Source organism: Panthera pardus, unplaced genomic scaffold (assembly GCF_024362965.1).
Source record: "Panthera pardus isolate Hobbes unplaced genomic scaffold, ASM2436296v1 HiC_scaffold_18, whole genome shotgun sequence".
In the NCBI taxonomy this organism is placed as follows: Eukaryota; Metazoa; Chordata; class Mammalia; order Carnivora; family Felidae; genus Panthera; species Panthera pardus.
Window position 1 is genome coordinate 1,987,854 of NW_026526743.1, and position 21,691 is coordinate 2,009,544.

The following is a 21,691-nucleotide window of genomic DNA, read 5'->3' on the forward strand; positions in this document are numbered from 1 at the left end:
TCCCACTCTCTTCACGCCGCGGTAAGAACCCCCTGGGACCAGGAGACGGTAGGACAGGGGCGGAGACTCTGGTGAACCCCGAAGCCCGTGTCCCATCCCCCAGCCTCCGGGTCACCCCGAGGACTCAGGCAGGCCTGAGGTCACCAGAACTTCCGATTTGGGAGAAGCCAGAAATAAGGACTTTTATGTGAAGTACTCCTATTTTTCAATTTGGCAACCAAGTCAAGAACATTTTTAAACGTTATGTAGGCCAAAAGTAGAGAACCAAAAAAAAAAAAAAAAAAAAAAAAAAATATATATATATATATATATATATATATATAACTGCAGGCTATAAATGTCCTGTGGGCCACCAATGTGTGAAGTGAGAAACACAGGGCAGGAACTGTGACTGAGGCAGCCCTGTGTCCCCAGAACAAAGAAAATAACCACCGAAGGGAGGAACGTCACACCTCAATTTGTCTCCTCTCCCTCCAGCCACGCTTCTCTCTCCTCTGGGTCCCCAAGTGTTATTACCACCATGTCCCAGCTCAGATGTCCCCTCCTCCAGGAAGCCCTCCCCGACGCCCAACCTGAGTCAAGCGCTCCCTCGGAGCTCCCCGACCCCAGCCCTGCCCTGTCTGGGTCATCACTATCTGGGGACAGGTCTGGGTCTCCTATTGGATTCTGAGCCGCAAGAGGGCAAAGCCAAGGGCTGTCTCGGTCCCAACTATGTCCCCGGCTTCACCCAGAACAGGGCTGGTCACAGAGCAGGTAGGTAGGTCCTCAGGGAGGGCTTGGAAGAATGAACGGGACAAATGAATGAACAGAGGTCAGTGCTACGGACAGAGGTAAGCCCGTGGCAGGGGGTGGAGTCACTCAGGGAGAGGGAAAGGAGGGGTGGGCATGGGGGCTCCTGGAGAGGAGAGGGGCCAGCTCAGGGGTTCGGGGGTTCAGCGCTGGAGGCCACAGTCTACCCCTCATTACCTCCCAGCTGTGTAACTTGGAGTGAGGGAACCTCCTTTGGTTCCTGCAAAATGGATACTATGCAAGTAGCCAGCTGCCTTCTGGGGCTGTGGGGATGATTAAATAAATTCAGGGTCGCGGAGGGCCCAGTGCAGGTCAGAGTCCTGGGTGCTCACTTCCTCCGGTACACCCTCCCCATCCACAACGCCCCCCCCCCACGCCACACATCCTCGCCCCCAACACACTCCAAACACACTCAGGAGGGCCGTGGAGGGACAGGGTCCCCCGTGATGGCCCCAAGCTCTGTGCGTGCCTCAGTTTCCCCAAAAGCACAGGTACCACCACAGCCGCCACGTTTATTGGATTCACTCTTTGGCGAGGGAGGGGGTAAGCCGTCGCGAAGACTCAGAGCAGGACGCAAAAGAGGCGCTTGTCGCGGAAGGGGTTCTCTGCGGCGGGGACCGGCGTCACCAGCGGGTCGTCTTTGGCGTGCGTCTCGCAGAAGGCCAGGAGCTCGGCCGCCGCCTGCGACACCTGCGGACGCCGGGGCGCGGTCCGTTCTCCGCCCAAGGTCCCGCCCCCGCCCCGCCCCTTCCCGGCCCCGCCCCCGGGTCCCGCCCAGTTCCGGAGAGGGTCTTCCCGCGGGCCCCGCCTCCAACAGCGCGGGGTCCGGCCCCCGGCCCCGCAGCTCCCTCCGGCCTCCCCAAGCCCACCCCGCACCTTCACGCGGTCGATGTTCACCTCCAGCTTCAGCTGTTCCACCGTCTTGCGGGCCTCCGCGATCTTGGCCATGTTGTTGGACATGGCTAAGGGCGGGGAAGAGTTTAGACGCCGGGCGGGAGTAGGGGCTGACGGGGTAGGCTAGGACAAGCCGGGGTCCCCAGGTAGGGGTGGCAGCGGCAGTGGGACCCGGCGACAGGGGTGTGGATGGAAGGGCGTACGGATGGGGCGCCCGGAGGTGGAGGGAGGGACAGGAAACCAGAGAAAAGAGGAGGAATGAAGGGACCTACAGATGGGCGACCGAGAGGCAGGCCAAGGGAGGGCCAGAGGGGCCAGAGGAGGGATGGAGGGGTGCAGAGACGGGGTACCTAGATGGAGGGAAGGACAAAGACGGACGAGGGAAGGCCCGAGGGAAGTCCGGTGATAAGGCTGCCTGGCAGGTGGAGGGAGGGACCAAAGAACAGGGCCACAGGTGCTGGGTCGGGATCCAGGTGTCCTCAGCCCCCGGGGACAGAGCATGAGCCAGGAGGGGGGCCCTCCCCAGGCCAATTAGCGGCGGCTCGGGGAGAACAAGGAATTAAGATCGCGGCGGGAAGGGCGCAGAGGGGGCCTCATTAGGGCCTTGGCAGCAGCTGCCCCCTCCGGCCCCCTTGGGGAGCTCCCCCACCCCCGGCCTGGCCACCTCAAAGGCGCCTCTGCTCATTAGCCGCCCGAGAGAGGGCTGGGGGTGGGGTGCGGCGGGCAACTCGGCCATGACTGGGAGAGGGGCAGAGAGGATGGAGAGAGGGACACATGGAGGGGCAGAGGGAGCCACAGAGTGACAGAAAGACCGAGGCACGGAAGAAATAAAGAGACTGGGGCGCGGGAGAGAGAGGTGGAGGGATGAAGCGATGTGGGGGGAGGGGGGACAAGGAGAGGGGTCAAAAAAAAAAAAAAAAAAGAGTGATCCAGGGGGGGACAGAGGGGATGAAGGGACAGGGCAGGGACAGAGAAGGGGAGGTGGAGGGTCCAGGAGGGGTGGAGAGAGGGGGTGGGAAAGGATAGAGGGAGGGGCACAGGGAAGGACCGAGGAAGGCACAATGATAGAGGGGCAGAGAGAGGCGTGGGGTGGGGGGTGGATAAAGGGACAGAGGAGAGAGGGGACAGGGGGACAGAGAGAGGGGGATGGAGGGGCTGGGGAGAGACAGACTGGCGGAGACGCAGACGTAGGAAGTCATTCATTCACGCATTCATTCATTCCTAGGGGGACAGATGGCGGCTGCGATGGGGCAGAGGGATCCGCCGTGGGGTGAGACCGGAGCCTCCTACCTGTTGCTGCTCAGGGCCGGGATGGCAGGCAGGTGGCAGAGCCTGGGAGACCGAGTCTGGGTCCCCCTCCCCCCCTCCCCCACGCTCCCTAGTCCGCCCCGCCCCCTCCCCCCGAGGCGCAGCCCCTGAGGGCCCGCCTCCTCCTTGCTGCCACCACCGCTGTCCCGCTCCCCCCCCGCCCACCGCCTTGGGTCTTTTTCTTTGGGTCCCCTCTCTCTGTCCGTCCCCCTCTCCATCTCTGCCTCTGTCCCTCTCAAACACGCACGCACACGCTCACTCGCAGGGAAAGACAGTCTTCAAGGGTGCCTGCCCCACGCTCTGCACTTGTCCCCATGTCCCCCGGACCTCGGGTGCGGGTCCCGCGCGGCCCCTCCAGCACACGTGCTCTCCCACCCCGTCCCGCCGGCCACCTGCGTCGTCCCGTCACAGACACCCCTCCCAGCACACAGGCTCACCCTCGCCGTCCCTCAGATCGACGTGCACGCTCTGTCCCGCGCGCGGCGGCGGGGGCCACACAGTCTCACGACTGACCCGCGCTCGCTCGTCACAGTCGCGGCCCCTCCCCCTCCCCCCAGCGCCACGCACGGGGGCTCCCCGTCTCTCCTGGTGTGGCCCAGCATCACCGATGCCGCCTCACGCGCCGCAGCCAGACACGCTGTCTCAGATGGGCACACACAGCTCGGCCGCGTCACACGCCATGTCTCAAGACGTCACACACCTTGACACGCAGTTGGAACTTCTCTCTGTCGTGTTCACAGCCGGTGGCAACTTCACCCGCGCTTTCACCGTCACCCAGTATGTTAGGGACACACACGCACAAGGTCTCTCTCGTATTGTCATCTCCGAGTGCCCCGCACAGTGGCGCGCTGCCTCTCTCGCTGTCCCACCTGCCGTGTGTCGCACATCGTCAGTTTCTCACAGTTGACCAGCGTGGCGGACACACACGGTCACACTCACGTGGTCCCTCTGTCACACCCATTGCCCCGGGGCCCGTCACGCTGCCTTCTCACGCCACCTCTGGGTGTGTCACACTCATTCACCCTGTCACCCTGTGACCCCCACAGCCCTCGTGTCCTCCCCATGTTGCACACTGTGCCCTACAACCTCTCGCTGTCACATCCGGCCTCCTGATGTCACAGTCCCCCAAATGGTGTCGCAGGCACATCCAGCCTCACGGCGTCCCCCACAGCCACCTGCGTGTCACGACCTCTCATGTCACACACACTCAGTCGCACACAGCCTCTCTGCGTAACACACGGTTTCACAGACACACCATTTCTGGTTGTCACAAAATGTCACCAGGTCACACAGCCACACACACAACGTCACAAGCTCGCGGTAGTACACGCTCACACAGTCTCTTGGCGTCGCACGCCGTTCCCCGGGGTCACCAGGGGCACCCACAGGGTCTCTGTCTTGCACTGGTCACACCCCTGGGGGCGCCCATACCCAACCCTCGGGCCTCTCGTGACAGCCCCCGATAGCCACACGGGGGCGCCCGCGGCCCGCCGACACCAAAGCCGTAGGCGGAGGTGGAAATTGGGAGGGCAGGGCGTCCCCGCGGGGCCGGCGGGGGACGCAGACCTGGGAGGGACGCCGGGACACAGCAGGGTGGCGGGGCTGCAGGCCAGAGGGAGAGAACTGAAGACGCACTGGGACAGGAGAAATTCAAAGAGAAGGGGAGAGAGATGCAGGGAGAGGCCGACAGAGACGGGGACGCAGAGACAAATTTGGAGAGATAGACACCTAGGGACTAGGTGAGACAGACACAGGCCGAGGATCGCAAAGACAGAGAGACAGAGACATGCAGGATAGAGGAGAGACACACAGAAATGGAGAGGCCGAGACAGGGACCGAGAAACAGCGACACCCGAGAGACACGCACAGAAGCGCACGGAGACACCAACCCGCAGACCAAGCCTCCCGCCGGGGACGGTGGCGGAGGTGGGGCTTGCGGGGCGGGCCCCGGGGGCGTGGCCTAGGGGCGATGCTGGGGGGCGTGGCGAGGGGCGGGGTTCCCCCGAGGGGCGCGTCCGGGGGGGCGGGCCAGGAGGGGCGTGGGCTGGCAGAGGCGCGCCCCAAGGGGCGGGCGTTGGGGGAGCAGGGGGAGGCCCTGGAGGGAGCCTCTCCTCGCCGTCAGCCCTTCTTCCCTACGCGGTTTTGGCCGACTGGATGGGGACGCGAGCCGAGCGGGGAGGGGACACCGCCCGGGTGCCGGTGATCTGAGGGTATCCGACCCTGACTCCCCGCTTCCCCCCGCCACCCCGCGGAAGCCACAGGGCCAGGTGGGGGAAGGGAACCGGGCTCACATCTGGAAAGCATCAGGCGCGCCGGACGTGCCAGGGCCCCGGGCCCGGCTGCGGAAGGGGGGAGGGGAGCCAGGGCGCCCTCGTCCTCCCCCCCTCAGCGGGGTCTGCCGGCGCCGGGGAGGGGCCTGGGCGCGCGCCGAGCCTCTGCGCCTCCCGCAGCTGGTTTCCATCAGCGACTTTGGCCCCGGCCGCCCCCAAGGAGGAAACCCAGCTGAGAGTGGGGGAAGCCAGGGTGACGACCCAATCTCCTATCCTGCTTTCTGACGGCGGCCAGACGCCGGCGGGGGGGGGGGGGGGGGAGACGGACAGACGCTGCTCGAACCGTACCTAAATGCCCTCCCTTTCTCGCCGGAGCTGCAGCCCCCAGCCGTCTTTCCACCCGACGTGTAACTTCAGTTTTCAGACGTGCAATCCCGCCTTGTGCTGCCCAGGAGTCGCCCCGGCCTCGTGAGAGCCTAGCAGTCAGTGGTGCTATTGTGCCCATTTTCCGGAGGGGGAAACCGAGACCCTGGATTCGGCTTCCGCTTTGACTTTAATTATTCAAGAAATGGGCCGTGAACGCCAGGAGTGGTACGAGCGTCCCATACCCAATGGCCCACTGTATATTCCCGGCTGGGTGTCCGCGGGTGTCTCACACTCGGCGCGTCCAACACTGAGCCCCATCCGCCAAACCCCCTCCTACTGCAGGCTCAGCTACGACTGCCATGAACTCCGGCTTGCAGTCACTTCTCGCCTCCTCTGCGGCTGGCACTCCGGTCCAGCCACAGTTCCTCGCTGGCTTCCCTCATCCGGGGCCCCACAGAGCAGCCAGAGGGACCCTGTTTGAAAGGGAGCCCCCAGATAATAGCCCGTGTTGGCGAGGAGGTGGGAAGGAAAACGGCACAGCCAGGGTAGGAGACAGCCTGGCAGTTTTTTAGCAGCTAAAGAGTCACCGTAGGACCCAGCAATTCCAGTCCCTAGGTATCTACATAAAAGAAATGAACACATACCTCCAGACAAACACTTGTACCTGAATGTTTCCCTGAATGTCATAATAGCCCCAAAGTGGAAACAACCCACATGTCCATCCGCCGAGGAGCGGAAAAGCTCAACGTGGTGTGTCCGTCCAGACAATGGACAATCATTCGGCGGGAAAAAGAAATCAAGCCGTGGTACGTGCTCCCATGTGGATGAACTTTGAAAACATCATGCGGAGTGAAAGAGGTCGGCCACAAAAGGTCACTTATTGCATGATTCCCTTTGTAGGAAATGTCCAGAATGGGCCAAAATACAGAGACAGAGAGAGTAGGTGAGTGGTTGTCAGGGCTGGAGATACTGGATGGAAATATTCTTATTGGGATGGAAATATTCTTCAATTGATTGTGGGGAGAGCTGTACAACTCTGTGAACGCACTAAAAGCCACTGAACTCGATTTGGGTGAATGTTATGGTCTGTGAATTGTATCTCAACGTTTTAAAAAATGTTTATTTATTTTGAGAGAGAGAGAGAGAGAGAAGAATCCCAAGCAGGCTCCATGCCATCAGCCCAGAGCCCCACGCGGGGCTCGAACTCAAGAACTGAGAGATCATGACCTGAGCTGAAACCAAGAGTTGGGCCACCCAGGTGCCCCTTGACTTTTTTATTTGTTGAGTAGGATTCACGCCCAGCGTGGAGCCCAGCTGGGGGCTTGAACTCACAACCCTGAGATCAAGACCTGAGTTGAGATCAAGAGTCAGAAGCTTAACCGACTGAGATACCCAGGCACCCAGATATGTGACTTATATCTCAATAGAGCTGTTAACCCTTTCACCTCCCCCCCCCCAAAAAAAAACCTCCTAAGTCCCTCTTGTGCTCAGAATTCTCCCATGGCTCCCACCTCCCTCGAAGTAAAACCCCAAATCCTCACCATGGCCCATGAGGCCCCACACAATGTGACAGACACTAGGATTCTCTGCCCCCCCCCTCCGGCTACTCCCACCCTTTTGTCCGTCACCCATGCTATTCACATGCCTCACTTCCCCCACCTCCTTCAGATCTCTGTTCAAATGTCCCCTTCTCAATGAGACCATCCTGATGACTCTACTGAAAATCACAAACATCTCTGCTCCCTCACCCCACCCAATTTCCTCGTAGCTCTGCTCAGTTCTCCCCCATAATCCTTGTCACCTTTAGCAAATTACAGAATTTATTTGTTATGTCAACGCCCCTGCCCCGCCCCCCAGCTCCCATGCCTGTAAGCAGTTCCTTTTGTAGCCTTCTAGAGAGAATCCATATAAGCTATGTCGGACAGCGCTTAAGAGCCTAGACTCTTAGGCAACCTGAACTTACATTCTGGCTTTGCTACTTATCAGCCTCACGTAGGTTACTTAACATCTCTGTGCTTCGGTTTCCCCATCTGTGAAATGGGCCTATTAGTATCCATATATCGTCTCTCTAATATACCCTCGAGGCTGTGAGGCTTGAGTCACTGAGAATAGAGTCTGGCATGCAATAAATGCTCAATTTCACAGTTAGCTGTTATTTTTTGGTTTTGGTGGGGTTTTTTTGTTTGTTTTTTGTTTTTTTTTAAGTAGGCTTCACATCCAATGTGGGCCTTGAACACAGGACTCTGAGATTACGAGCCACACGCTCTACAGACTGAGCCAGCCAGGCGCCCCCCTGCTATTTATTTATTATTATTCTTTTTTAATGAGTTTGTACCAAAATCTTAAGCAAGAAGAAAGGTCATCCAGGTGTACTTCAACCATTTTGACCCCTGTGGCCAGTGTGACCTTGGACAAGTCCCTTTCCCTTTCTGAGTTGCCACTTTTATGGAATGGAGATGAGGCAAATATTCCCAAAGGAAGGCCTGACAAGCAGTGGCTTTTCCTGGCAATTTTTAAAAAATCTTTATTTATTTATTTTGAGAGAGAGAGAGAGAGAGAGAGAGAGCACAAGCAGGGGAGGGGTAGAGAGAAAGAGAGACAGAATCCTAAGGAGGCTCCACACCATCAGTGCAGAAGCCGATGCTGGGCTTGAACTCACGAACCGTGAGATCATGACCTGAACCAAGATCAAGAGTGAGACGCTTAACCGACTGCGCCCCCCCAGGCATCCCTTGGCAAACTTTTATTTTATTTAATTATTTATTAAAATTTTTTTCTTTAACGTTTATTCATTTTTTGATAGAGACAGAGTGCGAGTGGGGGAGGGGCAGAGACAGAGGGAGACACAGAATCCAAAGGAGGTTCTAGGCTCTGAACTGACAGCACAGAGCCCGACGCGGGGCTCGAACCCACGGACCATGAGATCATGACCTGAGCCAAAGTCAGCCGCTTAACCGACTGCGCCACCCAGGCGCCCCTTGGCAAGCTTTTAAAAATGACTTTTATTCATTGGTATGCAAAAAGAAATACTTGTCTATCCATACACACACACTGCCCACCCACCTTCTAGAATGGAAACTCCACAAGGAAGGAAACTTCTTTTTTCTGTTTTGTTCCTTGCTCTTTCCCCAGTGCCTCAGTGGGCAGTGGAGATGCAGCTGAGCACAGCTGGCCTGGTCTCCTGCTCTCTCAGAGTTCAAAGCTACCGAGAGGTGGACCCACCCATCTAGACCCAAAGTCAAAGCAGAACAAATACCATTCTCCACCTGACTGTGGGGTCAGGTGGGGGATGGGTTCTAGCCCTAACTCCCTCCTTCTTGCTGTGTGATCAGGGTAAGTAATGGCCCCTCCCCAAACTTCTAGTTATCCATCCATGAAATGGGTATGATTATTGAACTTATCCAATAGAAATATGGGCAAAGAGTATGAACAGGCAATTCACTGAATTACAAGTGGGCCAATGAATATACCAAAGTATGTGTTGCCTCAAGGGAATGGGAGAGAGACATGCTAATTAAAACAGAACATGGGAGGGGCGCCTGGGTGGCTCAGTCCATTGAACGTCCAACTTTGGCTCAGGTCATGATCTCACAGCTCATGAGTTCAAGCCCCACGTCGGGCTCTGTGCTGACAGCTCAGAGCCTGGAGCCTGCTTCAGATTCTGTGTCTCCCTCTCTCTCCTTTCCTCCCCCACTCGCACTCTGTTTCTCTCTCAAAAAAAAAAAAATTAAAAAAATTAAAAAAAAATCATAAAATGTTAAAAAAAAAGAAATGAAAATATCAGCTGAGGGCGCTTTTAGTGGGAGGAAGTGTGGCAATGTCAATTAAAAGTTTTTAATTTTTTTTTTAATTCTTGAGAGAGAGACAGAGCATGAGCGAGAGAGGGACACAGAATCTGAAGCAGGCTGCAGGCTCTGAGCGGTCAGCACAGAGCCCGACCGACAAGGGGCTCGAACTCACAAACCATGAGATCGTGACCTGAGCCGAAGTCGGATGCTCAACCAGCTGAGCCACACAGGCGTCCCTCAATTAAAAGTTTTTAAATGAGTGTACATTAATGACCAAACAATTCTATTTCTAGGAGTGAAGCCTACAGAAATACATACATATATGCACATAGAGGTATGTACAAGGACATTCCTGCAGCAAGGTCCCTAACAGCAAAATAATTGGGAGAGCTGACAATCCCACAGTGGACTCTTATGCAGCTAATAATAATAATACAGTGAGGGGGGCACCTGGCTGCCTCAGTCAGTAGAGCATGCAACTCTTGGAGTTGTAAGTTCAAGCCTTACATCTTGGAGTTGTAAGTTCAAGCCTCACGTGGGGTGTAGAGATTAATTAAAAATAAAATCTTAGAGCGCCTGGGTGGTGCAGTGGGTTAAGCACCCGACTTCTGCTCAGGTCATGATCTCAGGGTTTGTGAGTTCCGGCCCCATTTTGGGTGAGCTCGAGCCCTGCTTCAGGTGACCTTGAGCCCCACTTCGGGCTCCACACTCTCTCTCTTTCCCTCTCTCTCTGCCCCTTGCTCACTCACACACTCTCTCTCAAAAAAAAAAAAAAAATTAAAAATAATAAAATAAATAAAATCTTTAAAAAACAATCATTATACAATGATAGGGAAATGTCATCTAAATGGAGATGAAATGGACAATTTCCTAGAAGAATACAACTTAGTAAAACTGACACAGGAAGAAATAGAAAAGTTAAATAGTACTATAACCATCAAAGAAACCGATTTGTTTTTTGTTTTTTGTTTTTGTTTTTTGAGAGAGAGGAAGAGAGAGAGGGAGAGGGAGAGAATCCCAAGCAGGCTCCAGGCTCAGCATGAAGCCCAACGCAGGACTCTATCCCAGGACCCTAGGATCATGACCTGAGCCAAAATTAAGAGTTGGACGCTCAACCGACTGAGCCACCCGGGTGCCCCCCCACCCCAATATCTAATTCTTAATTAAAATCCTTCCCATAAAGAAATCTCTGGACACAGATGACTCAACACCACCAAATGAAAATAATAATAATAATAATAGAATAAAAGTGATAAATAATGCAAATATATGGTTCAATTTGTATATGTATATATGTAAATGTACATGGTATATATGTATAATATAGTTATATATTTATATAGTTACTTAAATTCACATATGTATGCAAACACATAAAGGAAAACCTTCAAGGATACACATCAAACTGACTATGATGACTTTTGAGAAAAGAAATTTGGGTCGGCCCTTCACTTATATTTTTATGAAACCATGTTTGTGACCAAACACAACTCAATCAAAGGTCAGATTCATTGTGGTAAAACAGCCCCATGGTAGGAAAATCAGGTTGAGACCCACCCTGAGATCTGCCACCTGGCTCTAGACACCCCTGTGTTCAAAGCAAATAATAGTTGCTCACTAAACGTGAGTCCAAAGGAAAGCCGTTTTACCACAGAAGGAGAGTCCACCACGTATGGAACAGTGTGCATTTATTTACAAAGAGGTTAGAGAAACACAGAATCTGGCCCCCCTGTGCACTGGGGAGTCACCATCGTCATAATAAATACAGTAATTTTAAAAAAGAAAAAAAAAATACTGGATTGGAACAGCTGAGGGTCATCCTGGGCTCTCCCCACTCCCTCTGGGAGGGGGGAGAAAAGGGGGGGCATGAGATAGAAACCATCTTCCTTCCCCTCTTCTACCTCCTAATCCTCCATAACTGTCCCGGGATAGAGGCGAAAGAGTCCTTCTTTCCAGGTGCTACCACCTCCTAACTGACCCTCAAAACCCCAAAGTCAGTGCTCCTTCCTTTCCCAGGGCACTCTGCAGGCACCACCTGGGTCAGACACAGCGTCTCTGACCGCGGTGCCAAGGGGATAGCTTAAGAATCCAGGGACATGGATGGGGGCACTTTGTGAATGGGGGAGGGGGGGGAGACACCATATCTGGGCATGGAAAGGAGGAATAAGAGGGTTCAGTGACAGTGGTGAACGGGAACAAACGGACTGTCTAAACTAAAATGGGGAAATTCGAACTGAATTACCCCTTCCGCATACCATATTACACCCATAGTACAGATGAGGAAAAGTGAGGCCCAGACAAAGGGAACTTTCTTGCCCAAGGGCTGCAGAGCCAGCAGCTGAACTGGGTCAAACAGGGCTCCTCCCCCATTCCTCCCTATGGTGGAGGGGGAGCCTTTTCAACCAAGACTGCAGTGGATGGGGGCAGTGAGGAAGGGTCTTTGGAAGCAGAGAAAATGGTGGTCTTTGGAAGGGAGGTATGGAAGGGTCAGTGATTGGGAGCGTGGTGGTGCAGAGGCCATGAAGGGGGAGCCCGAGCAAACCCCCAAACTCACACTGTAGTCATGACCTTGAGAGAACCCGAACGGAAACGCAGTATCTTTTTCTTGAGTGCGTGGGAAGCCTTGATCTTCACAAACACTTTGGCGGGGCCCGCGGGTGCCCCTCCACCTGCACCACCCCCTGCGCCAGAGGCTGCGGTGGCTGCCACCAGCTGCTGCGGCCACACCAGGCCACCGCTGCCGTCTGAGTCGCTGGATGCGGAGCTGAAGGCAGGCGACTCCCCCTCGCTGGCGCTCGATTCACTCTCCCCATAGCCGCCGCCGCCGCCGCCGCCGCCGCCGGTGGGACCCCGGCGTCCAAGGGGCCCCAGGCGCCCCGCAGAGCACTCAGAGTCGCTGCCCGCGCAGCCATAGAGAAGACGGCGCTGCGGAGCCGACGGGGATGGGCCGGGCCCCGGGCCGCGGGCTGTCGGGGCTCGGGGACGGCCGCGGCGTCCGTCCGCAGCGTCGATCTCCGCCGTGGAGCGCCAGCGGCGGCAGGACCCCGCGGCCTGCGCCGCGAGTGTGGGCGCAGGGCCGCGACGGGGCCTCGGCGGCCGGGGCTCTTCCCGTTCGGCCGTGGGGTACTTGGGGGGCCCCGGAGGCACCGCGGCCGCGCGGCCCAACAGGCTGGTCTCAGACTGGGAGCGCGCGGCCTTGCGAGCCCTGGGCGAGCCCCGGCGGCCCGAGGCCTCCGTCACGCGTCCGCGGCGGCCGGCGGCCCGGGGACGCTCCCGGGGTGGGGACTGCTCCACGCTGCGGCCACGGGTCAGCGGTGGCGCTTTGCGGCGCGCCGCGCGGCCGGGGAGGCCGCGGGTGGCGGCCTGCGCGCCCGGGATGTACTGCGCCTTCACCAGGCGACCCTCGGCCGGGCTGTCGGGGGGCGAGGGAGCGGCGGGCGGCGCGGCGGGCTCGGGCGCCGTCTCCGACTCCCACGGCGAGGCCCAGGCGCGCCCCAAAGGCGCCGGGCTGGCGGGACGGCCCCCCGCGCGCTCCACTGGGGGCTCGGGCGCGGGCCGCGCGCCTCCGGGGGGCGGGGACACGTCGGGCGGCCTCTGGCGCACGCTGTTCTGGCGCCGCGGGCCCCCGTCCGCGCCCCCGGGACTGGTCCGGGGCTGGCCCGCCCCCCGGCGGCGGCGCCTGCGCAGGAGCGCCGAGATGTAGCCGTCCAGGGGCCGCCCCGTGCCGGGGGCGTCCGGCGAGTCCGCAGGAGGCCGGACGCAGGGCCGCGGGCTGCGCAGCGCCACGGCGTGCAGGGGGCTGGGCGTCAGGAAGGGCCCCGCGCGGGCCCGCCGCTCCGCGGAGGAGCAGGCCTCCGGGCCCGCGGAGCCCGCTGCCGTCGGGTAGGGCGCCGAGTATGATCGCGGCACGGCTGCCCGAGCGCTCACCGCCTCTGGAGCGCTAGGACTGGCGTCTCCTGGGGAGGGAGGCAAAAAAAAAAAAAAAAAAAAAAGGAAGAGAGTGGAGAGACTCTCGAAGCCCCTTCTAAGGTGAGCCTAGGAGGGTCAAGTTGCCTACCCCTCCTCCTCCACGGTCATCAAAAACCCCGCTCTCCGCCCCCCCCCCTTCCCTCCTACCAGGTTCATAACCACATCTTCACAAGACCCTGAATGGTCTGTCCCGCCCCTGCCTCTCTGACCGCCATCTCTGACGCCTCTCCTCTGTAATTTTAGGTCTCCGGCTACATTGGCTTCCTGGTTGCACCTGCCAGTCACGTTCCAGCCTCTCGGCCTTTGCACTTTCTGTTCCCGCTACCTGGAACACTGTTCCCTGAGGATATCTGTTTGGCCCACTGCCTCACTTATTTTAGGACGCCACTCAAATGTCACAGTCTCAGCGACATCTTCCCCGGGGGCCGCGTCTTCTAAAATGGCAACTTCCTTGCCGATTCCAAAGAGGACGCCCTCCCTGGTCCCCTTCCCCTAACTTTCTTCTCTGTCTGTCTATATCTGACTTATCTTGTTTATTATCTGTCTCTCCCACTGGAAAGTCAGCTTCTTGAGGACAGGGGTCTTCCCCCACCCCACCCCCCAACCCCCGCCACGACTGCGTCCCTCACCACTAGGATAGGGCTACCCCGGCACATAGTAGGGGCTCAGAAACTTACTTGTATAAATGGACAACAGCAGTTCCTGTTTCCCGAGTGGCTACCGTGGGTGCCAAGTCTAATAGCAATTAGGGCTGAGGCTCCCTGAATATGCAAAACTTCCCTACGACGACGTAGGTGCTGTTATCAATCCCACTTTAACCGAGGGAGACACGGAGGCCCCGAAAGAAGCAACAGGCTCAAAACCACACGAAAGGGGAATGTCACAGCCACAATTCGAATCCAGGTCAGTCTGACTCAGAAGCTTGGGCTCAAAACCATTCTCCTACTGTCCATTCCCTGGTTCTCAGGGCCCCAACCCCACCCACCTTACCTAGGGACTTGGGCCTCTCGCTGGCATAGATGCCCCGGGGTTCAGCGGGACCCAGGCGTCCATAGGAGCCAGATCCAGAGAAGCCACTGTCCCCACAGAAGGTAGAGGGTGGTGAGTCTGGACCCCCCGTGGAACTGGGGTCTTCATAGAAGCCTGGATTCCAAGGAGAAGAGGAGAGATCATCAGGGGCCTGGGCGGGGAAGCCAGGGGTGGGGAAAGGAAGAGACCAAGAGGCAGCCTGAGAGGTAGGGGCAGGAGGAAAGATGGGGGTATCCCAGGCACGCCCTGCTTACCTGAGCTGCGCCCGCTCTCCTGTTCCAGGCCCCCAGACTCCAGGCTCAGGTCTCCCAGCTGCTGGCCCAGGTCCCAGATGAGCCCAGGCAAGGCCTCCTGAGGGCATGAGGAAAGCAGATTGGTCAGAATGCCCCCCCCAACCTCTGCCAATGAGCCCCCCACATCTTCCCAGACCACGGGTAGGGTTTCACTTTGACAATGAGGCTCTGATTTCGAAAGGGTAAAAGCACCCAAGCCCCAGGATCTCCCGCCTCAAGTTCTCTGTCCCTTCAGCCCAATAGAAGTCCTTCCGATGGTCTAACTCAAGTCCTTCGTGCTGCAGCGACATCACCGTCTCTTGGGTGTGCTAAGCTTCAGAAGGCCCCGCCCCTGCTCCCTCTCTATCAGGTGTTCCCTCCATTTGTGCTCGTGGCCCCTTAACACCTATTAGGATGTCCCTCTTTGAGCCTAAGCTCAGGTGGTCTAGCTGGAAGGGCAATTCGCTGCTACCTAGCAGATCCCTTAGCCATGGGGTCCACCTTCTCCAGTCCTTGACCTTCTCTTCTTGGATGCTCCCATCTCCCCCCACCGCCCCTTATCGGCAGCAGAAAGTCCTTCTGCAAGGCTTCCTTAAGTCCTTCCTGCTGCAGACCGGTTCTTTCCCTCATATGGATAAAATAGGCAGACCACGACTCATACTAAGTCCTTTGCTCCTTCTCTTGGGAAGAACCACTCCCCCGCCCCCCAACACCTACTGGAAAGTCCGTCTGTAAGTCTAGCCTTAGTGGGTACTACAGCAACAAGCCCCAGCAGGTTCGCTTGCCTGGGGGACGGCATCTTCCTCCTGCCCTTGCTTCATTCCTACCCAGAAGCCTCACCCCCCTCCTATCCCCCCCCCCCCATGTCTCCCATCGCCCCTCATCCCCATGAGAAATTTCTGTTGAGTCTATCCCGGATCCTTCTTGCTGCAGGAAATGACCATTTCTTATCAGGGATGAATGAATGAAGGTGAAAACCCTTTTAGCGGAGCGGCCGTCATTAGGGAAGGGGGTGGGGCTGAGGCTGAAACAACACAGATGGGGCCTCTGAGACACTAGGGCTTAACCCCATTTTGGAAAACAGATCCAGGAAGAGTCCCACATGGGTCCGGGTGAGGCCAGAGGTGGCGGCAGCCGCGGGCCGACGGTTGACCCTCAGACAAAAGCGGCTTGTCTGGACGGCGGGCCGGGCGGGAGGCAGGGAGGGGGGGAGGAGCTGGGAGGCCAGGCGCCCAGCCCTGCCTATTTAGGGCAGAAAGACGGGCCGGCTCCCCCGCAGACGCCCCCCCTCCCTCCCCCAGCTTCCTACTTCAGCGGCGGCTCTCCTGGGCCCCCGTCCTCACCCCTCCCTCCCCCGCCCCCAGAACAGAAGCCCCCTTCTGGGCTTGTTTATAGGAGCAAAGTCAACAAATCGGTCCACTTTGGGCTCCTGCCCTGGGCCGTGCAGAGATGCTCAGGGTGGCGTCATCTTTGAGCAGAACCCAAGAGGCCGGCCCAACTGTGTCGTATCAGGGGTGGCTAGAAGCGTTCCCGGAGCGCCCACGTACCCCACGTCGTCATGTCCCCCCTACTAATCGCCCCCTTGCTCACTCTGCCGTAGCCTCGAAGCCACACTGGCCTCTTTGCTGTCCCCCCCACCCCACCCCAGCACGCCTTGCGCCTGGCGAGCTCCTACCTCTGTAAGATGTGTTTCCCCTGAATTTCCCCCTGGCTCCCTCCCTTGCTCGTTTCAGATCTTCGCTTTACATGATCCCTCCTCTGACCAGTCTTTCCAAAATAGCTCCCCAGTCATTCTGCACCCTGTTGCCCTGCTTTCATTCCCCACCCCCACCCCCACATGACCTCCTGGCTCAGAATGATACATTGGGTTGTCATTTGTTTTTTGTCTGCTCACTAAATGTCGTTCCTGGAAGGCAGAGCGTTTTGTCTGCTTTGTTGGCCGCTGCGTCCTTCCCCCACTTCCCCCCCCCCTACACACACACACCCCCACCCCAAGCCCAGTGCATAGCACAGTGCCTGGCACAGAGTAGGCGCTCAGGAGATGTTTGCTGAAGGGATGAACGTATACAGCAGAATACTATGCAGCTGTCAAAACGGAAGGAGGCCATATGTGTATACAGTCATCACTCACATAGAGCTTCCAGGCGGAAAAGGAAAGGGCATAGCACCAGCGTGAGTCAGAATTACCTGAAGGGCATTGTTCGCAGCCTAAATTACTGGGTCCCGCCTCCAGAGCTTCCAGGCTGGAGCCCAATTTGCATATCTTGCAAGTCCCCCCCCCCCCCATCTTGCTAGTCCAGCGGCCACACCTTGAGAACCACTGGCATTGTCCCCCCAAGGACCTCACCCAAGAGACCTGGAATTTGTGAGAAAGCAAAGCATCGGGCGCCTGGGTGGCCCAGTCGGTTAAGCATCCGACTCTTGATCTTGGCCCAGGTCATGATCTTACGGTTTGTGAGCTCGAGCCCTGTGCCGGGATCTCCGGCTGACAGCGCAGAGCCGGCTTGAGATTGTTTCTCCTTCTCTCTCTGCCCCTAACCCATGCGCGCGCTCTCTCTCTGTAAATATCTCTGTAAATAAATTTAAAAAAAATTTTTAGTACAATAAAAATTAAAAAGCAAAGCAAAACACTACACTTCTTGGTATGTAAGCTGTGGAAGAGGTCTGGAGGGACCCACGCCAAGGTGACAACAGTGTCGATTCCGAGGAGACCTGGGACAAGTTACTTCCCCTCTCTGGGCCCTGGTTTCCTCCTCTGCAACATGGCATTCAACTCTCTCTCTTATGGGGTGTCATAAGGATTTAATGAACTAAAATAGCAGTTCCTTTTAAGCTCTTAATAAATGCTAGCTTTGATTATTACACGAAAGCTCTGCATTTCTTTCTTTTTTTACTATTTACTTATTTTTGAGAGAGAGAGAGAGAGAGAGCATGAGCAGGGGAGGGGCAGACAGAGAGGGAGACAGACACAATCCGAAGCAGGCTCCAGGCTCTGAGCTGTTCAGCACAGAGCCCGACGCTGGGATCGAACTCACGAACGTGGAGATCGTGACCTGGGCCGAAGTCGGGCACTCAACCGGCTGAGCCACCCAGGCGCCCCCAAAGTGCTGACTGTCTCAATAAGGAAAATAGAAAGTCATGTTTCACTCGTGTAATTAAAAATAAAGATGAAAGGATCGATTTGGGAGCTGGGGGGGGGGGGGGAGTGAAGTTCTGCCCGTGTCACGTCGGTTCCCAGAAGGAGTTAAGGGGGACAGACAGGAGAGGCCTCCCCTTCCCCCGCACCTGGACCCTCCAACACCACCCTAGTCTACACACTGTCACTGTTTGTAAGTTTGACCCCCATCCCTTCCGGGTGCGAAGCAATGATAACTCTTTAAAAGACCAGAAGGATGTTGGCCTGAATCTAGCTCCCTGTGTACCCACAATGCCCCTCATCTTTTTTTTTTTTTTTGCAAACCCTTCTGCCAGGGGACCGTCCACCATCCAGGGAGGGTTAACATGCATGGGGTTACGACCCCTGGAGACCCCTTTGCCCAAACGTTTCCAGACCTTTGTCCCCACCCCACCCCCCCACTGCTCGTCCAATTCCCTTCATCTCTATTAGGAAGTCCTTCTGCGAGTCTAACTTAAGTCCTTCTTGCTGCAAGGGGACCCTCTCTCTTGGTGGGAGAGAACAGAACCCCCACCCCACCCCCCATCCAGGATTCTTGCCTCTTTTCTCTGAATATCCCTCGTCGTCACCTGCACCCCCCACCATTCCTATTAGAAACTAATCAAGTCTGGCTTCAATCTTTGTTGCTTCAAAGGGAGTGTATTCCTGGGGCAGGGGAGGGGGGCACAAGGGGGGGGTGGGAGGGGGAAGTATCCTAAGACAGAGGCTCAGGGATCAGAGGAGGTACCCACACCCTCCTCAGAAGGACCCAGGAACCCCCAACGGCAGAGGAGTTTATATTTAGCGTTTCTCTGTTCCTCCCTCGGTGCCGCTGTCTCTCTCCCGCTGCCTGCCACCGCCTCCTCCCTGACGCTGGGACGGAGCTTTGCCTGGAGAGTGTGGGGGGAAAGAGGCCTCTCCACTACCACCTCGGGGGGGGGGGGGGGGGTGTTAGGCAGAGGGGCGGAGAAGGGGGGAGACTTAGGGGCAGGGATGGGGAAGCTGAAGGACAGAGAGAGGAGACTGAGGCAGAGAGAGGGCGAGACCGAGGGACAGGAAGGAAGGACACAGCCTGCCCATCCCTGTGCTTTCTCCCTCTCCTCGTAGGGTGGGAGGTGCCTTCCCAAGCCCAGCCAGCTTGGGGGGGGTGGGGGGAGCGGGGTGAAGGCCCCCACAAGGCGTCTCCAACTTTGGGAGGGGGTGGGGCCTCCCACAGCTGTTTCTGTTTCCAGAGAAGAATGTGCAGGGTCCCGCTCCCAGTCGGGGGGGAGGGGCTGTGCGTGCAGCCCCGGAGTCTGGCTGCAGACCCCCTCCCCATTCCCCATCTGGGGCGGGGGCAATGGAGGTCAGCGGCAGGGAGAGCCCCCTCCCCCGCCACCCCGGCTCAGGTTTCCCCAAACGGGAAGCTCTGACCACACACAGGCTTGGGGATGGGATCTGCAAGGGGAGAGCCAGGGTCTGGGGCCTGGCAGGCTGGGGGGGGGGGGGGGGGGGGGGGGCGGGGGGAGGGGAAGAGAGAGGTGGGGACAGGGACTTGGGGCCGGAACAGAGAGGTGTGCAGAAATGCAAGGGAAGCCTGGGGAGACAGAGATATAGGGAGAGAGAGTGAGGGGAATCCAGGAAGAGGTCAGGAGAATGAACAAATGACAGAGAAGGAGAGAGGGGTGGTGCTCCTTAAGTCCTTCTGGAGACCTCTGCCTCATTTTCCACCATGAGAGCACTCGGGGAGTTCAGAAGTCGGGCCCCCACGCTGCCTCAACCTGCCTCTTCTGGGGTTAACCAAGGCTGGGACCAGGTAGGAAAGGAGGGAAAGTGTCACCAGAGAGTAAAGATGACCGCGGGGTCCTCAGGGACTGCAAGCTTCCTCTCAGCAGTGGTCCCTCCCTCAGGAGGCCCGAGGATCCCCTCCCCCCCCCCCCCCCGCCCCGCCCCGCCCCCTCCGGAGATCTCCAAGCACATCGGGACTTAGGGAAGATGGAGCCCTGGTAGCGGGGCCAGAGCGGGGCACGTTTGGATCCCGGCTGTGTGACCTTGGGTGAGTCACTTGCCATCTCTGAACCTCAGCTTCTTTCTCTGCAAAATGAGGACTATCACCCTCCTCTCCCCCAAGCTTCAAGAAGACAACGCATACCAAATACTCGGCCCAGGCTTGACACATACTTAGCGCCTAGAAGAATTTTCTTTGGGGAAAGGGTCTGTGCATTTCACGAGGCCCCAGCGGAGGCGATGCAGTCCCCCCCCCCCCCCCCCCCCCGCCACCTTCCCCAGTTTGGGGTCGAGGAGGCCAGATCCCGCCCGCCGCCCATACTCCTGGGTCTCCAGCCCCACCCCCTGTCCTCTCCCCCTCCCCCACCGCAACGGGTGTCTGAGCATCCAACCGAGACAGACAGACAGATAGACACACACGGGGGCGGAGGGATGGACGGACAGGCGGCCCCTCACCAGCTGCTCCTCCAGGGCCGCTGCGGCCCGGCGCGCCGCCGCCGCATCTTCGTCCTCATCGGCGTCCTCCTCGTCCTCGGCCTCGGCGCCCCCCATTCCGGGCTGGGCCAGCCGCAGCGCCTGCTGCACGCGGTACTCCTGCCTCTCCCGGAGCCAGTGCAACTCGCAGAGCCCGGCCAGGCTGCCCTCCAGCCAGCCCCGCAGCCGGCCCCGCTCGGGGCTCACCGGGAACGAGAAGGCCCGGATCATGGCTGCGGCCCCCCACCCCAGCCCGGCCGGGCCCCACGGCCACCCCTCTCCGGGTCCCACCTCCCCGCCCCAACAGCCCGCCTGCCCGCCCGCCCGCTGGCCCGGCTGTCACCGTCTCATCTGCATAGGCGCCCGCCCATTGGGCCGCCCACCCGCGCCTTATCTGCATGGCCACGCCCCCGGCGACAGAGCAACCGTCGCCTATTGGCTGCTACCCTCCTTTACGAAGCTGCTCGGCGGTGCACCCGCGCCCCCCGACGCGACGCATGCTCGCAGCTTCCTACTCGCTTTGCTTCTGGGCGGCCTCGCCACGCCCCACCGCTTGCCAGCCTTTGGGGCCTGGTCACGCCCCCTCGCGCGTCACAATGAAACAAGTCCGCCCTTGCTTCAATGTCATTGGTCCGTGCCTCCCGGGTCCCGCAGCTGGTTCCGCCCCCTTGCGGGCGAGCTCAGGCTACCATTGGACTGTCCCGCGAGAGGGGAAGGGGTGATCTATAAATAGGGAATGGGTCCACGTGACAGTTTGGCAGCTGTTCCTCTCCCCACCCCCCACCCCCCCCACCCCTAGCAACCCTAAGCTGCTGAGGCTGTGCAGGGGGCGGAGAGGGTTATTGAGTCGAGCCCTGATTTGGCCTCCTCTTCCAGGAAGCCTTCCCAGACACTCGGCTGTATAACCAGAGGACCAGCCTGGCTAAGACCGGCATCCTCCCATAAAATGATGCTTCTAAGCGGGACCGGCTTCACCGGCGTGTGACCAGCTTAGGAGGGCCCTGTGCTTGGTTTAATATTCGGCTGTTCCTGTCTTGAAATTCTTATTTTTTGAACCAGGGGCTCCGCATTTTCATCTTGCAGCAGGCTTCCCAAATTATGTAGACAGTCTTAACTTCTAACTAAGAGTCTGAGATCGATGACATCCCAAATTCTGGAATTAGAAGACCAGCTTGGGTGGAAGATCCTATAATTCGACCAGAACAGAATCTAAGCGTCTTTTGTCTCCCAGATCGTATGGGATATTGCGTTCACCATTCTACGATTCCAGGAGCCTTTGTTCTACGTTCTAAGAGGCTTTGTTCTCAGCATTCTAAGATGCTCTGTTCTCGACGTTCTGTGGTCCTAAGAGTCTGAGCCTGACTTTCGTTTCCAAGGTTCCCTCTGGCTCCC

General features: G+C 57.9%; 2 protein-coding genes across 5 annotated transcripts; both read right to left on the minus strand.

Annotated features, from left to right (window-relative positions):
- Positions 1-1,281: 1,281 nt before the first annotated feature.
- On the minus strand, positions 1,282-6,979 carry GNG8 (G protein subunit gamma 8). 4 transcript variants are annotated; one of them, XM_019425912.2, is made up of 3 exons: positions 6,272-6,979; positions 1,666-1,751; positions 1,282-1,479 (listed from the first exon to the last, which is right to left on the minus strand). In XM_019425912.2, the coding sequence occupies exons 1-3, from the start codon at positions 6,312-6,314 to the stop codon at positions 1,351-1,353; spliced, it is 258 nt and encodes an 85-aa protein (XP_019281457.1). In that variant the 5' UTR covers positions 6,315-6,979; the 3' UTR covers positions 1,282-1,350. The 4 variants fall into 4 exon arrangements, with proteins under 4 accessions (XP_019281457.1, XP_019281461.1, XP_019281460.1 ...); XM_019425916.2 differs by lacking the exon at positions 6,272-6,979 and adding an exon at positions 4,859-4,918; XM_019425915.2 differs by lacking the exon at positions 6,272-6,979 and adding an exon at positions 3,692-3,858.
- A 4,107-nt stretch (positions 6,980-11,086) lies between these two features.
- DACT3 (dishevelled binding antagonist of beta catenin 3) lies at positions 11,087-20,816 on the minus strand. The gene is made up of 4 exons (XM_053905515.1): positions 20,282-20,816; positions 14,668-14,764; positions 14,375-14,527; positions 11,087-13,371 (listed from the first exon to the last, which is right to left on the minus strand). Exons 1-4 carry the CDS (start codon positions 20,528-20,530, stop codon positions 11,966-11,968), a joined length of 1,905 nt encoding a protein of 634 aa, XP_053761490.1. The 5' UTR covers positions 20,531-20,816; the 3' UTR covers positions 11,087-11,965.
- Positions 20,817-21,691: the final 875 nt, after the last annotated feature.

Coding starts and splice junctions, on each gene's coding strand:
- GNG8 (XM_019425912.2), bottom strand. CDS start 6,314: ATGACATTCAGGGAAACATTCAGGTACAAGTGTTTGTCTGGAG. Junction 1,752..6,271: donor GTACAAGTGTTTGTCTGGAG/GTATGTGTTCAT, acceptor CCCCGCCCTTAG/CCATGTCCAACAACATGGCC. Junction 1,480..1,665: donor TGAACATCGACCGCGTGAAG/GTGCGGGGTGGG, acceptor CGGCGTCCGCAG/GTGTCGCAGGCGGCGGCCGA.
- DACT3 (XM_053905515.1), bottom strand. CDS start 20,530: ATGATCCGGGCCTTCTCGTTCCCGGTGAGCCCCGAGCGGGGCCGGCTG. Junction 14,765..20,281: donor CGGCCCTGGAGGAGCAGCTG/GTGAGGGGCCGC, acceptor TCATGCCCTCAG/GAGGCCTTGCCTGGGCTCAT. Junction 13,372..14,374: donor CGAGAGGCCCAAGTCCCTAG/GTAAGGTGGGTG, acceptor CTCCCTCCCCAG/GAGACGCCAGTCCTAGCGCT.